The sequence below is a fragment of the Polypterus senegalus genome, chromosome 15 (genome assembly GCF_016835505.1).
Source record: "Polypterus senegalus isolate Bchr_013 chromosome 15, ASM1683550v1, whole genome shotgun sequence".
Lineage (NCBI taxonomy): Eukaryota > Metazoa > Chordata > Cladistia > Polypteriformes > Polypteridae > Polypterus > Polypterus senegalus.
Window position 1 is genome coordinate 73544333 of NC_053168.1, and position 17497 is coordinate 73561829.

The 17497-nt window shown below is 37.7% G+C and overlaps 1 protein-coding gene across 3 annotated transcripts in view; it reads left to right on the forward strand.

Annotated features, from left to right (window-relative positions):
* LOC120515667 (trichohyalin-like) overlaps positions 1-17497 on the forward strand; it is a 974785-nt gene that overhangs the window by 706392 nt on the left and 250896 nt on the right. For all 3 annotated transcript variants that reach the window (XM_039736884.1, XM_039736886.1, XM_039736885.1), the window contains exons 13-14: positions 1256-1306; positions 7902-7953. In XM_039736884.1, coding sequence (XP_039592818.1) covers positions 1256-1306; positions 7902-7953 — 103 coding nt within the window. The remainder of the gene's footprint in view (positions 1-1255; positions 1307-7901; positions 7954-17497) is intronic.

Here is a 17497-nt window from a genome sequence, read left to right on the forward strand (position 1 = left end):
ACCGTAAACCAACGCATACGGATCAGTATTTAAGCTTTGACTCTCACCATCCACTAGAGCACAAAATAGGTGTCATCAGGACTCTGCAACACAGAGCAAACACCATACCCACAGACAGAGCAGCAAAGGAAGCAGAAGAACATCATATCAAAAAGGTCCTGAGAAAAAGTGGTTATCCCAGCTGGACTTTTGTCAAAGCAGGAAAGACACCTAAAGAATGCTCTAAGCAATCCAGGAGAGAGGAAGAACAACCATTGCCTAAGCGAAAACCTTTGGTGATCCCTTATGTCAGGAGTATCGGAACAGCTGAGTCACATTTTTTCAAAACCCCCGGTCTCGGTGGCTTTCAAACCCCAAAACATGCTATGGCAAAAATTGGTCCACCCCAAGGACCGAGTGAACCAGCACAGACAGAATAATATAGTTTATGCAGTTAAGTCCCAAGAAGATTGCCATGAATTATACATCAGGGAAACCAAACAACCACTGGTGAAGCGGATGGCACAGCACAGAAGAGCTACCTCGTCCGGCCAGGACTACGCAGTCTATTTACATCTACAGGACAGTGGTCACTCTTTCAGTGATGAAGATGTGCACATCCTGGACAGGGAGGTATGCTGGTTTGAGCGAGGAGTCAAGGAGGCCATTTAAGTGAAAAAGGGACACCCATCTTTAAACCGAGGAGGGGGCCTAAGGGTACATCTTTCACCATCTTACAATGCTGTGATTGCAGGCATTCCCCAACTCTCTGTGAATGGTACTCATGGCCTTTGATCAATGGACAATTTGCATATCATTGATCACACGGCCCATTGTTAGTCAATGGTGCTAGTTTCAATCATTATGCAAAGGTACTGTGTTTATAAGGTTGGAGAAACCTGCAGTCAACTGAGGCTGAGGAAGTCACTTGGATGAGTGATGTATCTTATCTCCCTAGAAAAGAACTATGTCCAGATGAACTGAATCAACTTGCTAGAATGATGCAGATTGTGAATTAAAATATAACTGAAGCACTTCCGTAAAGTCCTTCCACCAACTATTAAATGACAAGTGGTATGAGGAGCACTAATGGCAGCAGACTCCAGAAGGCAGTATTATGTTAAGTCTTCACCTGGAGGTTCTTAGACCACAGCCCACTTGGTGTTATTTATCACAAGGGAGAAAAAGCACACATTGTAGATGTGAGAGGTAAACTGAGATAAAAGGTGACTGACATATCTTATGTAATGATTTTGTTTCTTCTGTTTGTTTTCAGCTATCAGAAGAGAAACGACAGCAGGCTATAAAACATCTCACGAAGACAAATGTATGTATATTTAAAAACATAAATAATCTCAAATGAATCATTCATTTTTCAGAGTCCTCTATTAAGAGAAAAAGAAAAGTGAAAAGATTAATTATTTAATCATTATACTGTGGTAATATCAACAGACATCTCAGCTATCTGTATGAAATTATTTTGTTGGCTGTGTGGTTTTGCATTCCTGTATCTACCTCAATACTGACTGCCACCAAAATCACTGGCCATTAGTCTCTAGTTTTTTACCACCTATGATACAATCTGCTAGTAACAATTAGAGTGCAGGTAGAAATGTTCTTCCTTGAGGGTATTGTCAGTGGTCTCACATCTCTTTGAAAACAGTCATTTTCTATTCTTACTAGATGGAAATAGAGAAAAAAATGGACATGCAGAGTCCCAAGGCTCTTTCTTGCTATGTGTTTGTACTTTTGAAGTTTCAAAGATGTTTACGGAGCAACATGTGACACTGTCAGTTCTTATATAATTTTTTCATCTATTTTCTCTATCTGCTTTATCATTTATGTGGTCTTGAAGAGGACCCAGTTAGGACTGAAGCTATAGGCAGCTTTATCCCATTCAAAACAGGACCCAAGCCATGGCAGTGCAGATACCTCATGTGTCTATATCTGCCTGACTGGGCTGCCACTGTCAGGGTGTGCTGTTCAGTATATTTGTGTAGGGTGCTTTGGAAGACCTAGTAATCCTAAACAAAACAGGAAAAGAGTGTGTCCTGCATGGTAAAGTATTACTTTCTTCCAGAAAACCTGAGGTCAGTCTACTCTGCATTTGAAAGGCTTGGCTAACTACAGTATGTTAAGTAAGACCCCTAGAGTTTGATACTGTCAGGGTTCATGGAGGGAGGATAATATTGAATGACTGGTTGTTTAGGAAGAATTCTGCAGTGTGACAGGTGGCATCAGTTAGGCCCTTTATCTTATATATGGCATACAGATACCCATTATAGTTGGCAGGCCACATGGAGGATGACCTGACCCAGTGCTGCTGGGAGGAGTTCTAAGAGTGTTCTCGAGGTCGTTGCTAACCCTGGGAGTATTCTCCAGTAACTAAATAAAAGTGGTTCTGAGCAGGGCTGTTATAGAAGAAGCCCACTGTGACAAACAGATACCATCACCATTAAAAGCTCCTTTGATCACTTGACACAACAGCTTTCTCCTTTGGAATGATTGACTTAGGTTGTTGCTATCTGTAATGTACATGGGGTGTGAACCTGAGTTTGTGTCCCAGGAGCCCAGCTGGGGGGAAACCTGCGTGGGGAGTGTTACCTGAGTCAAGAAAATTCAGTAGTTTACAAGAGCAACTTTAAGGCAGTCTTTCATTGAGATTTGGGTTGAGAGGACAATTGGAATTCCACTGAAAGCAGGAAAAGACACCAGAATGTGACAAGACAGAGGAGTGGTTGTTGGTGGTATTTTTAAGTGGGTAAATGATATGGACAAGGGCTTACATTGTGTAGCCTAGTCTAGAGGGCTTTAGAGTTTATTATTTTTACAGTACTCTGTCATTCCTTGTGTTCGTTATCTTACTTTGAATGGTAGTGTTTTGGCTAATTAATAGCACTCTTTAGCACTGTGGCCTCCTTGGTGTTTATTTTTGTTTGTGGATAGCACAGGAGACCTCCCTATGCTTCTCTGGGAGGACAGAGCCTAGTCAATCAACAGAACATTTAAGGTAGGAACCAATTGTTAACAGGATGAAAAGTAAACTACACAAACATCCACAGTTGCTACACATACTTTCCAATATAACATGTAGAGAAAAGCCAAGCAAAATGGCACCTTTTATTGGCTAACTAAAAAGATTACAATATGCGAGCTTTCGATGCAACTCAGGCCCCTTCTTCAGGCAAGATGTAATGTTGTTTACATGTTGCCTGAAGAAGGGGCCTGAGTTGCCTCGAAAGCTCGCATATTGTAATCTTTTTAGTTAGCAAATAAAAGGTGCCATTTTGCTTGGCTTTTCTCTACATTCATAATGGCTAACATGGTACAACACCCTAGTACTACAATAGAACATGGAAATTTTTAACAAACTGTAGTACCCAGAAAAAATTCTTTGCAGTCAGAATGTGCCAACTTCACATAAAGGATGGTCTGGCTGGGAATAAAACCCATCTCTAGAGCTGTCCAGCCCAGTATAACTATGGACCTCAATGTGTCCTGTAATGGACTGGTATTTTGTACAGAGTGGCTCCACTTTCTCCTATTCCTATAAGGAAATATAGATTAACAAAGTAGAAGGATACATTTAGAATTAATTGATATCTCGAGTGTTCATGTTTAGCACTGCTGCATTTCAGGTCATCTCCAATTTAACAAGAAACATGGCAAACAAACTGTTAACTTGTTTTTATGTGAAGTATCTTGAGTTTTGTTTTGCCATGAAATGTTTTGTTATGACACAATGCTTCGATATATAATATAAAATGGTTTTGTCATTTCAAGCATTCCTTTTAATAATTTGTGCTTGAATAAAAATTTGAAGAAACAAAATAATATGTTAATGAATATCCCATTCCATTAAACCTACATTTTTAATGAATCCAATAAATTTGGTATGCTTCTTCAAATTCTTATTGCAGTAAAAATACATTATTGAATTTCTTTTGACTCATAATTCATGTCTACCCTTCAAATAAAATTCCAAAAATATCATAACTTACCAAGCTGGCTCTTCATTTAAGAGTTCACTGCTGGCAATCGATATTTTTGGCGTGGCTTTAAAAGGTGAAAATTATTAGATTACATATTCTATTTGTAGCTATGATATATGGTCTCCTACAGTGTACACACACACTCACTTTTTATGCTTATCTTTCAGCCAAATCCATTCATTCCTTAGCTTTCTGCCTTTAGGCTTGTCCTTGTCATGGAATCCCAGCTTCAACTTTTCGTGTGTTGCACTTTCCTTTTCACATTCAGGTTCATTCTGTTCTATATAATGTTGTTCATTTGTATCATTCTCTGTCTTCCATAAAACCTTTTTCCCCTCTAATCTCCCTTCAACGACTGCTGCCTTGCCAAAATACATGCCTCAGCCATCACCTTTGTCTCATTCCAGTTGTTCTAATCCTCTTTTTTCTTCACAGTATCTCAGTTCACTCCTTCTCCAAAACAACATATCACAACTTTTAATATCTGCCTTCCTCAGTATGCACATATACAACACTCTACACTAGTCTTGTTACCACTTGCTTCTTTAGTTCTGTATTCAATCTACTGGTAAACAGAACTTTTTTGTTCAATGCATCTCTTAGAGGCGGCACGGTGGCGCAGTGGTAGCGCTGCTGCCTCGCAGTTAGGAGACCCGGGTTCACTTCCCGGGTCCTCCCTGCGTGGAGTTTGCATGGTCTCTCCGTGTCTGTGTGGGTTTCCTCTGGGTGCTCCGGTTTCCTCCCACAGTCCAAAGACATGCAGGTTTGGCAAAATTAAATTGTTCTTGGTGTGTGGGCCTGTATGTGTGCGTGCCCTGCGGTGGGCTTGCGCCCTGCCCGGGGTTTGTTTCCTGCCTTGCACCTTGTGTTGGCTGGGATTGGCTCCAGCAGACCCCCCTGACCCTATAGTTAGGATATAGCGGGTTGGATAAGGGATGAATTGTCTTTTGTATTGTTTTTGGTTGGTATTATACAACATGCAGGGACGAATTTCATTTTACTATGCACATAAGAAGATGCAAATTTGAACTGAACTGATGAGTATATATATACTAATGGAAGGCACGGATGAGCTGACATCCCTTTTGGGATTGGTGTCATTTCCTTAAATGACCAGGAGGCCAATTTTGTGGAGCGATCATTGGAGGCTCTGTCTCAAGGCTGTATACTCCCCATACCCACTAAATGACAGCATCCCTGAGCTTTGGTACCCATTCGGACACCCAGAGGGAATGCTGGGGATTGTAGTCCGGTAGCACAACCCTGCTGGGATTCATGGGTGCCACTAAGGGATGCTGCATGGAGTTATACTCCCTACTGCTTGGGACTCCTGTATGGCCTGGAAGTACTTCCAATGGGTGAAACACTGGCACGGGAATTATTCTCGGTTCTTAAATAATAAGAAATGCACTGCCTTGTCCAGACGAGTAGCAGCTCGAACTAGAGAGTCAACACTTGTCTGGGAGGTGTACCAATGGAGAGGAGTGAATAATTGTGTGCCTAACTGCTGTTTATAGATATTTATTTAAAAATGCAACAATTTGTTTTATACTCGGGACTTGTCTGAGCATTCATACTTGGGGTCTGGGACTCGCTTGCACCCCCAAGTGGCCACAATATAATTTTTTCTAATGATCTAGTTACTAAAGCTAAACCTCCCCAATTTTGTTAATGTAAATATAGCAACACCTTGTGTGTCACAAACACATGCACACTCACTAGTGAAATCTAATGTTGCCCGTTAATCATATTGAGTGCATTTAAAGGCTTTAAAAACAAAACTTTCAACCAAAGGGGTGAGCTAAAAATCTTTATTGGGGAGAATTTCATAGTCAGCATGTGTTGCAGAAGAAAAATACCATCCAGCATGTCACGGTGCATCCTGTTTTGGATAGGAAAGTTCAAATTAATGTGAAGAACTAGAGATATTTCTTCATTGCTCAGGTCTTTGTGGAAGTTTTTGGTAACAAGTATATGCCTCGAGTGGACACTTTTTTTAGATCTTATTGCCTAATAGTGATTTGAACTGCCATTTGCCATCAATAAAGCCTTATTTTACGAGGGGTGTTCAGTTATAAACAGGAATTTTCATGCTCTGTTCTTATAAATAGTACAAGGTAGACCTGACTCATTGGACAAACACATGCATATATGAACTTGTCGTTAGTAGTGCTAGCTGCTCTTCCACCCCATCCTGTCAGTTGTATTCAACATGTTGGAGCAGGAGGTACACAGTAGTGTTGTGCAGCACATTATTATTCAATTTTGGACAAATGAAGGAGTCATTCCATCTCAGATTTATTTGAGACTTAAAAACAGTTTGGAGAGGAGTGTCTCTCTCTCTCAGTCTAGAGTGTATGATTGGTGCAAGTCATTTAGAGAGGGAATATCATCTCTTCAGTCCACTTAAGGAATTTTTAGGAGGGAAGAAATTCAAGCCGAATGAGGAGGTTATTGATGCTCTGCAGGAACGGGTCAACATGCAGTCAAAAGATTTCTACTCTTCGGGGATTAGGAAGCTTCCTGAGCGCTGGAACAAGTGGATTGCAGTGGCAGGAGACTATATAGAAAAAAAGTGTGCAAGTTGTTTCATTGTATTCAATAAATAAAACATAGCTCATAAAGTCCTGTTTATATTTGAACGCCCCTCGTATTTGGGCCTGTAGTCTTCAAGCTGTTGAAAGTGCAGCAGAGATGGTAACCCGTGTTGTCCCATCGTTGTCAAATATTAGATGGTGGTGGTGGTGGATGCCTACTTCAGGGAACTAGCTGAAACTCATCCCTCATATAAAAAATTGGGTGGCGATCTAGTGGCAGCATTAACCTGAATTTATCATCCTGTTCCTGGATCTGTTGCTGAATTTTCATAGCAGTTTGGCTTGCTGAAAGACAGAATTTAAACATGCATAGCTACTATGAATGGGAGGACCTGATGAGCTTTAATGTTCATATTTCCTCTGGTTTATAAAGGTTGCTGTACTTTTATTAGAAGATCCAATGTGTGCCATGAAAACAAACTCTAAACTTTTACCTTACCTCAACTAGCCACTATTATTGAGAATCAGAAAGATGAATTCAGAAACGTTTTGAGGTTTTTCCCCATGCTTCTCTTTGATTAGTGTGAAACAACAGGAGAGAGATCAACCAGATGAATTAATATGTTGCAAGATTTCCAGTGTCACTGCAACCACACCTCTTTGTTGTACTGTTTGGATTGTCATAAAATGCCTCCTTCACTATTATAATTATACTCAACCATTAGTTGACTAACTGTAGTTTGTCTGTTACTCTGCATAAACTGAACCACATTCACTCAGCCCTACATTAACGTTCTGTTTCCCAACACAGAACTAGTGCTTGCTGGACATCTTTGAGTTATGGCCTATTCAAGATTCCTCCATGAAATGACTGTGTAATAAAAAAAATCAGGAGTTTTGCTGTTTCTTATACTTTCTGTTTTAATGACCTTAAATTCTTTCTTCCTCTGGAGACGGCACATATAGTACATGCAGGATCTGTTCATACTAGCCTACTTGCTTTTACTAACACTGTGTGCACCAATGAAGCTATCAGTGACTGAACAGTCAAACGCATGTAGGGCTCAGAGATACCAAATAAAGAGGTCTCTGAGTGTGTTGTGAGTCATTAGCTACAAAACAAGTTCACCAAGAGAGCAGCAGCAATAAGTACTCTCTGAAAGAAGCAAGCAGTAGGCCGTAATTCAAATCAGATGCTTAAGACTTTCTTACTGTATTTACTATAAATCATACCATACCTTCCTTAGTTCCTGCCCAATAAATCCAGGACGTGAGATTGAATTCCTTCATGTTTCCTTTTATAGGTAAAATAATCCTTTGTACTTGATAAAGTAAACCTGCAGCCACTAAAACAATACTTGCTGATTGCTAAACAGAAATTATTTATTTGCAGATGTCCTTGGAAACTCTAGTGTCACTCATACAAGCAGGGGACCTTGCAGCTGGTAAGGATTTTAATCTTTTATCTTTTTTCAAAAGTTAAGTACTCACGCCCAGGGCCATCACAATAGACTCCAGTTTCCACCAGCATTAGAAACTAACCCCACACAATGCTAGAACCCATAAAATAAACTAAAGGGCGGTGTGAAATGACAATGGCAAAAAAAGCATAAAGAATAAGTTTTTCCCATATGAAGAAAAAAATTATTAAACCCAACTAGAGATGTTCCGTAAGACATGAAACTAGTATGCCCAAAAGAAATTTCCACTAGGAACATTGCAATGTCAAGAAAATTGTTTTTAAAAATGTCAGTTCACAGCAACATTAACAATGTTGCCTCACAGCTCCACAGTCCTGGTTTCATACATCCTTCTCTCCACCTGGATGGCTTTGTGTCCCAGATTCCAGAGACATGTGTTGTGGAGAATGGACTCGCTCTAGCTTCAAATCAAATACCCGGAGTCTCAGGATGGGCAAGCAGGATTCCAAAGATGTGTAAAAGCTGTCTCAGTTCAATGAAGTGGTAGTTTGCCGGTACCTCGTTTTATTGCAATTTCTTTTCATAAGATACCTCACTCTGTATATTTTTCTAATCATTGACTCCTACATTCCTGTGTTTTGAACCAAAAAGCATAACAGCCACCTGGCCAGAGCAGCGACCCCATCTTCTGTTTACCTGTCGCACTCTTACCCTCTGACTTGTGAATTTTTCTTGTGCTTAATGGGTACAAATAATCGCCTAATGGGCATGATTACATTTCCACCATTATCTTATGACCTAAGAAGTATATTGCTGCCTTCTGGCTACAGGAGTGTCCATCTCTTATTTACTCTGCTCATTCCAAAACCTCACTTTTGTAAATATTGTTGGCCTTCCAGATTACTTTAGAGAAAAGGTATGGACATTAACCTTTGATATTTAACTCTTACACTGCCTAATCGATTGCACTCTACGTTCTGAAGCTACCTATTGCCATATATGATTCTATTTTTAATTTAATTAAGACTTTCATTACTTATAATTTTAATTTCTATACATGTAAGTTAGGTTAACTGACAACACTAAACTTACTTGGTTCTAGAGCTGTGCATAGGTGTGTATCTGTGACTGGTGTACTGTCCATGGGATTACATTCTGCCTACTGCTTTGTTCCTTTTGGATTCTTGACACATGAGCTTTTGCCTGTTTTTTTTTTTGGATTTTGATATTTGCCTTTTCATTGTGAGATATCTTGGCCTGTGACATTCTCTGTCGATATTTCTAGGATTTGTAGATTGCCGACTTTGATAATTAACAACTGTTGTCTCTCACAATGTGCTAAGCTTGTTTGGGCTATTTCTTTTTCATCTTCTTCACAGCATGGCTTCATCATCTTCTCCTTCTACTTCTCATTCATCGAGATTGTGACTGAAATAGCATGGTGAGAATGCAACTATCCCTGTATGAATGGTTGGACAGCACTCATCAGTACCCAATTCTGATGAAGGCAGTGTTATAATTTGGGATCTTGTAGCGATTTCACATTTTTGCAGTGCTTTCTGTCTCTTAAAGAAGATATATTTTAAGAACATCCACAAAGAGATTGTGAAGAGTTAGGGCACTGTTGATGACAAAACAAAAAAAAAAGAATGTTCGGATTGTTTTTTTTTAAAGTCAGTCAACAATCAGACTGCCCCAGGATGGTGGTGGATCCCATTAAGAGAAAGCCACAGCAGAAAAGGTTTGTGACCAGGAAGTGACATCACTGGTGTTGCCGGTCATGAGATTTGTCAATAAGAAAGTAGAAGAAGCATTATGCAACAGCACCAACCCTCAATTTGGGGTGGAATTACAATTTGATGAGGCCATAAGTTGTCTTCCAATTTCATGTGGGAGACCATATATAATTAGAATACAGCACTGAACACATAAAAACTTATATGTGCAATATTCAGTTTACAATCTTGTTTGCTTTAGGAAAGCAAGCCCTTTACCTGAAATTTAATGTTTATTGATTGATATCTAGGAATAAAATGACTTTTCATTTCTTTATTTCTGGTGTTGATTGTTTACCCAAGCAAACACCTTAAGTTTAAGGTTCACTGTTACATGAAAACATTCCAGTATTGTTTATCATACATCATTTTACTGTAATTTTATCACGATGAATCACAACAGAAATGTTAAATCATGAATGGAATGGTTTGTCCAAGCCAAACAGAATTTATCCAGCAATTGAGAAAACAATGAAGGAACAACAGATTATATTACATATGTGATGCTTGTGAAATGTGAGATTCATAAAAGTGAAAGAAATAATTTTATAAGTCACTTGCGTTGTGGCTATAAGGGTGCTATTCATCATTTCCGAAAATATAACTGTATGCATGATGTGTGTCTTTTATATAAAGCATAATTATGGTATTTGTCTATTTGGTGGATAAAATATGAAAACAGTTTTTCAAATGTTATTTTCATATCATATATTTTTAAGAGGGATTCATTTGGACAAGTAAATGTTAAAGGGGTTATACTTGTATTTTCAGCTATTGTACCAGACAGCATGACTTTATCAAAACTATTGTCGGGTGCTATTAAAAGGCACAATGAGATGCTTACCACTGCAATTTTACATTTAAATGGCACTCTGAGGCAGCAGCTTACATGAACTGTGGCAACCAGATGGAGAAGGCAGTGGTTTCCATAAACAACATGAAGCAAACGGCCAGGCTACTTATATCCAACTGCCAAATAAGAAGCTGGTATTTTAATGGCTCAGGAGTGCTTTCGTTACCACAGATTAGTCCTTTAAGCGTGTTTAAAAGGTTGGGCAAGGGCTGCCAATTACTGCATGGCCATTTGGGAGAATGTACTGCCCACAAGGCATCACTCTGCCCACAATGTGGTTAGTTTCTGATTTCAGGACAGCAACGCCCCAATTCATTAAGCTGCACAAAAAAAAAAAGAGTTCACTGAGTAATAAAATATTGAATTTCTTACATGCCTCTTGCAAGAGGAAATTTACTGGTTTCTATTGAACCAGAACCATAAATATCTATCCACCCATCAATTTTCTGAACTTTTATTATGGGGTTATTTAGAAGCAGAATGTAACATGGATGTGTCTGAAGCAGTGCAGCTACCAGTCCTGGACTTTATGCCAGTTTATTGTAGGACATGTCAATGAACACCACCACACTATCTCTCAATCTGTCTAGCTAACATTTAGTCAAGCTTTGTGAAACAGTTTATTTAGGATTGCATAGGATCTGTAAAGGTCGTTGAACACACTACATTTGGTGTTGCAGAATGACCCACACAGAGAAGAGTGCTGATATCATGCTGCTGGCGACATTCTAACCTAACATAACAGAGAGTGGTGATATGCTGCAAGTTGGTCAGATATGGAAGTGTAAGGATTCCACTGTGTTCTGTAAACATGACAGTACTACTACTAATACTAATATTTGATCACACTGCAATAGTTTAGAACAGTACATTAGATTTATTCTTTCCATCTTTGGAATGTGCATGCAAATCCATGCAAATACAGAGCAGCATGCAAACTTCACATTGGAACCGAACATATTGCATTATTGTTCACATACAGCACACATCTAACAATATTTTGTATTATTACTGATTGGGAAACACTTAAATTTAGGTACTGTAAAAATGTGTCTATTATTCATTTACTACTATGAAAAAAGACTTTAAAAACACTTCTCTGGGTCTACATAACACTTACAAAGCATCACTAGATTGCTTATTCATCTCTGCACATTGCTCTTAGTGACCTACTAAGAAAACGTTTCTTTGGAGTGGTCTGAGATGGCTTAACTGATACACATTTCTCTTGATATTCCATATTTAGTATACGACCTGAGAATCCTTCACATAAACAAGTAATTTTTACCATGATGTCAATACTCTACACTGCACAGAGATGAATAACCAATGTACTGGTGTTTTATGGGTGTTATGAAGACTAAAAGATGCCTTTGCTAAGGTCTTGCAGCATAAGAGTAAATTAGTAATAGATGCATTTCTGCAGTACCTAAACTAAAGTGTTACCTATTATTGAATAACGTAATAAATTAGATTTTTTACATGAAGTGGAATAAGCATTGCATTCCATTAAGCAGCAGATCATTTTTCATTGCAGCTATTCCAATGTTGAATTTCATTGCACAATGTAAGATAAAAGGATGTGATGTTTGTAAGATGGGAAAGCCTGCTTTCATGAAATTCATTATCTTAATGTATCTATCACCATTGTGTACAAAGTATGTGATCATTTAAAGACACAATTAATACTCTTGTTTCTGAATTACTCAAATGCATATGTTCCAGATTTGCCACTAACACAGTTTATAGGAACAAATACCTGTAAATTAGTCAACATTGTTTATAGTTAAGAGAAACAATTACATTTTTCTCTTTTTGTAATACTTAATATTAGTGCAAGGCAAGCACTAATATGTGCAGTGTAGTGGTGAAGGTGTTGGGCTTCAGGCCCTGCAGTTGTTGGTTCAAATCCCACCACTGACACTGTGTGACCCTGAGCAAGTCACATGACCTGCCTGGACTCCAATTGGAAATTCATAATTAATGCAACCAATTGTATCATAAATGTTGCAAGCAAGAGTGGGGCGATGGCCGTGCACCTAAGGGGGCCCTACTTTTGAGGTTTGCATGTCCCGTTCGAGCGGATTTGTCAAGTTATATTCTACAGTATAGATCAACCATGTCTCAAGACAGCATTTGAGGTCTGGTGATCCTATCTATAGAAAAAGACATTGCATCCAGATTAGACTATGAAGATGTCATCAATGACTTTTCCAATCAGAAGGCAAGAAAAGTGGATTTTCGTCTCTGAACCTGGAAACTGCTAAGAGATTTCATGATGATACCACTACATTAATTTCACACTTCCTGTCAAAACAATGAAACTCACATTTTATTTGTAGGTCATAAACATGTCTGAATATTTACGCACAAAAACATGTATCGTTAATGATAACCGGCTGACATAACATCAGCGTGAGTTATGACTAAGACAATCCTGTATACTCAGAGTATACTTGCAATTTGGGTACTTTTCTAGAAGAGTCCCTGCTAATTTCCATAAGACACCACATCGTGGTATTGTCATGAATTATGAATTGCACTTTTTAATAGATTATATTGTTATATTTTGATAAAGTCCACGTGTTATCTTGCAAAAATTTTGCTAAATACTGTAATGAGAAAATCCGGCGAATGTTAACATTATTTTTATTAAATTCGCACGCAAGTTTATACAGTCCATGCATACCGGTAACAGCGTGGGGTTGGTCAATCCTAGGCCCCACACACCCCTAAGGCCGCCTTTGGTTGTAAATCACTTTGGATAAAGGACTCAGCTAAATAAACAATAATAATTGCACTGATTATATCAAAATCAAACACATCAGCCAAATAAGTAAATGTAATATAATGAGCAAGTCACTTCACTTACTTGTATTTCAACCGGAAATACAAAAGAAATGTAAGCAATCATAACTTAAATGTTGTAAGTCACCTTGGATAAAGGCATCAACTGAATAAGTAAGAAACACAATTTACAAAGTACCACATCTTTAGATCATTAAATTAAACAGATTACGCTGGTTGCACCTAAAATGAGTTTATTTCTGGGCACACATAAAAGGTTAATTTTCCTTCAACAAAACCTGTTCCTAAAATGACCAGATTTACTTTACAATAATTTGAGGAGATTTCTGTCTTCTTTTATTGAAAACCAGTGGCTTTCAATGACAGGTTTTCCTGTTTAATCTTCAGCAAGTATTAAATCAGACGGATTTTAGGGTGTTATAAGTCGATGAAAACAGCAGTATCTCTAAATCCATTAATCAATAAAAACTATTAAAACATATGCATCAAAGGAGCTTTAAGTTACCATATTAAATGAATAAAATATCAAACAACCCCAGTCACTAAGTGTTTATGTATAATAAGAATATTTCAAACTTTCTGGCTCATGGGAAACCACTATTTACTGAACCATTCATCAAACACTGCCAGCTGAGATCTGGGAAGATTGGTGGTTTTTAAAAAAAGCAACTATTCAGAGAAAGGTTGCAAGAAAACTAAATCTACTTAGCTTTAAAATATAAACAGCTCAGAATCACTGTTGATGTATGGTATGTACTGAAAGTTTATTTTAGTGGCCTGTCATTAAAACAGCCAGGAGACCTTTGAAACCATGTGCCAGCAATTTCTCCTTTGTGGTCTTTCTTAAGGTTTTGCAAATGACCCATTTCTCTTCAGCATTTCAGTGTTTCCACTGGGTAATCCTATTTGTCAAACTGACCTCAGGCTCTATGTATATGCTTTTGATACCAAGCAGTGGAAGATCAGCCCAAGGTACTTCTTTTCAGCATGTCAGTCGTCGTGTTAATTTTGGATTAATTTGCTCAGTTCTGCCCCATTGCTACTTTCTTTTAAATACTCTTTCTGTGTGCAGTACTAATTGACTCTCACTGCAGGAAAAGCTTTTGCTAAAGTTCTTGTTGTAAGAATGAAGTATAATAACCTCATTAGTCTTTCTGTTACACAGTCTCTTCAATTCTCTCACAAAGCCCTGAAATCAAACAATCCAGGTATTTCATTTTACATTGTATACCCTGCATATACGTGGTTAACACCTTAAAATACTTAGTGCTAGTGGAGCTATCACCCTGTGTCTATTAGCAAGGTAATCTAGCACCCCTTCTCTTTCCTCAGCAAGAGGGGCTCACCTCCATAATCCAAGTCTGGATAAGACGCTTAATAAAGCCAATATACGTATTATATAGAAAATTATCTGTGGCACATTTATTAAACAATGAGATATGTACAATACTGACATTCATTGTAATCTCCTTTCTAACCATGAAAAGGAAGTAAATTTCTAAAGAGCTCTTTAAAGTAACAAAATAAAGCAAATTGTAGTCTATAAACCCAGTTGGTATCAAAATATCCATAAAGATCTAATTGTATTATCCAAGAACGGTTACAAATGTGATGATGGTTGTGCTGATCTATGGTTCTTTTGCTGTAGCATTCGATAATCAAATGCTCTTTCCAAATTTGAGGACCGACACACCATCCAATCAATCAGTATATACAAAAATACAACTGGAGTTTTTACCAAGCACATATGCATGAAAAAACTTCATTGTTGTTTTCTTATTTTGTCAGTAAAAAAAATCTTTCAAGCAGTTTACTAGAAATTATCCTTTTTTCTATTAATTCCTACTTCACTTTTACATCTCATAGTCTGCAATTTTTTTTTCAAGCGCTTCTTCCTTCTTTCTTCTATCTAATACACATACACTCCAATAACAATCAATGAACCACTGAAGAACCTGCAACAGAAGCACAGGATGACAGTTTAGCAAAAGTGATAAGAAGTGCTGTGTGACAGACTCTGAAATGTCGGTTTGAACATGCCAGTGTGGAGTTTGCATGTTCTCCAAATGTTAATTTTACTTGTAATCCAGATTCTCCATTTGCCTCTCACATCACAAAGAGACACATTTTAGGAAAATGTGCCTTTCCTCTGTGGGAGCAACATTGAATGTATACATGACAGTGTATTGTGATATAATGACACTGAATCAAGACTTTTTCCTGCCTTATATCCATTGTTGCCCCTAGCCAAACTGGTGCCCTAAGCAAAAACTTTTTGGGTCCCCCCAACCTGCCCCATCCCTGAATCAACTTCATTAGTATTTATTATAACAGATTTAAATTGAAAAATACATATATAAATAAATAATAAATAAGCAAAGGTGATGATAGCCAAGCCACTTGTACACTGTTGTGCCATGGGTAACCTCAAGCATGTCTTGATGAGTTTAAGTTTTGAAAAACTGGTGACTGGGTGGGTTGCTGCAATTTGGTGGACAACCCATAGATTTGGACTGTAATGTTATACTAGGGGGTTCGCCCCCTGCTCACTTTGCCCGCCAACCCCCCGTGGCCTGCGCTACGCAGCAGCCACTTCTCATCTCTACCGCTACTTGCTGCTCCTGTGCACCGTGATGTGCATCTCACGTGGCGCTTTGAACATTTAAAAGCCTGTACAACAGCTGTCCTTTTGTCTCACTGCCTTGTTTCTATGACGTTCTACTTTATCATCTACTCTGTCTTTTATTTATGGTGGTTAAATCTCTTGGCACAAAGTCTCGTCTCACGGGACGCGAGTTCTTGATATTTTTTAGTTTATAATTTCAAAACGGAATAAGACTCTGAAAATCTAACAACATCACATTAAAGTTTGATACATTCTGAAAAGAATCATACCAAACAGATATACGTAGGTTTTAAAATAAGCCCAATTTAAAGCATGAAAAAAACGTGACATAAAAACGTCACTTAAAATCGTTGCACAAAATCGTTGCACTTTTAGGCTTAGGATTTTATATATACAGAGTAGATAATGGCAATGGTATACAAATTGATTTGTTTCCTTTATAAATGAATGCCTAATTAGTGATAATAATAACAATAATAATAATAATACAGTGTAACAATATGTTATTAATCTTTGTTAATGGTACAGCCAGCAGTTGTCACTTGTGACATGTGATACAATAACAACAAAAACAATTTTAATACATTACCACTACTACTACTAATAATAAAAATAATAATTTAAAATACAACAACTACTACTACTACTATTAATATATAAAATGCTACTACTACTACTAATAAGAAAATAAACCTACTACTAATATATAAAATACTAGTACTAATAATTATAATAAAAACTACTAATTATACTACTACTGAACATGCTTAATAAACTTATTTATTGCAATAAATACAGGGTCAAAATGAAGCTGAAAATGCTGATATTTTAAAAATGAACATATGAATGTATCACCTACACTTATGAATGTATCTAAACTGCATTCTGTGCTTCCAATGCCAGCAGACGACAATAAGGCATTAAGTAAATCAGTAATGTTGTTGTTGTTAGCTGCCAATAAAATGAGCCAACAGTTGAACGTTTTCTATGACAAAGTTACTTGCTCTTTGCTTTCCCACAATTCAGCCAATAGCTAACTAGAAAGCTAGAGAGCCACTTGTGTGGGTTGTTGAAATTAACAAACATGTTCTCAATGCAACAACGCTCAGAGCACTTCATATGTCAACTAATGTTAGCAGCCTTTGACAATGTGTGTAGATCCTGAGGTCTATATAGTGATAAGTAATCCACAACCAATTGTCAGCTAGGTACTGAAACATCAGAGAATATCTGTTAAACACTCTGTATCAAAATGATTAGATGTGATTCTACTTAAATTTCTCCAGTAAACTTCTAGCTTTAGTGTAGTGAAACCTGAATGTTAGCTAGCCTACAGAAATTTGGACAAATTTAGGTTCCTAAGCACAACTGCAAATGCAGCAGAAGAATCTTCATGATTTTTTTTTTTTGCTGTTTTTTTCTTTTCCTGACCTGTGTTGACTTGAAGTGGTCTCTCTTCTTGTTAAAAGAGAATTATCACAACAGATCATTTAATTTGACGATTCA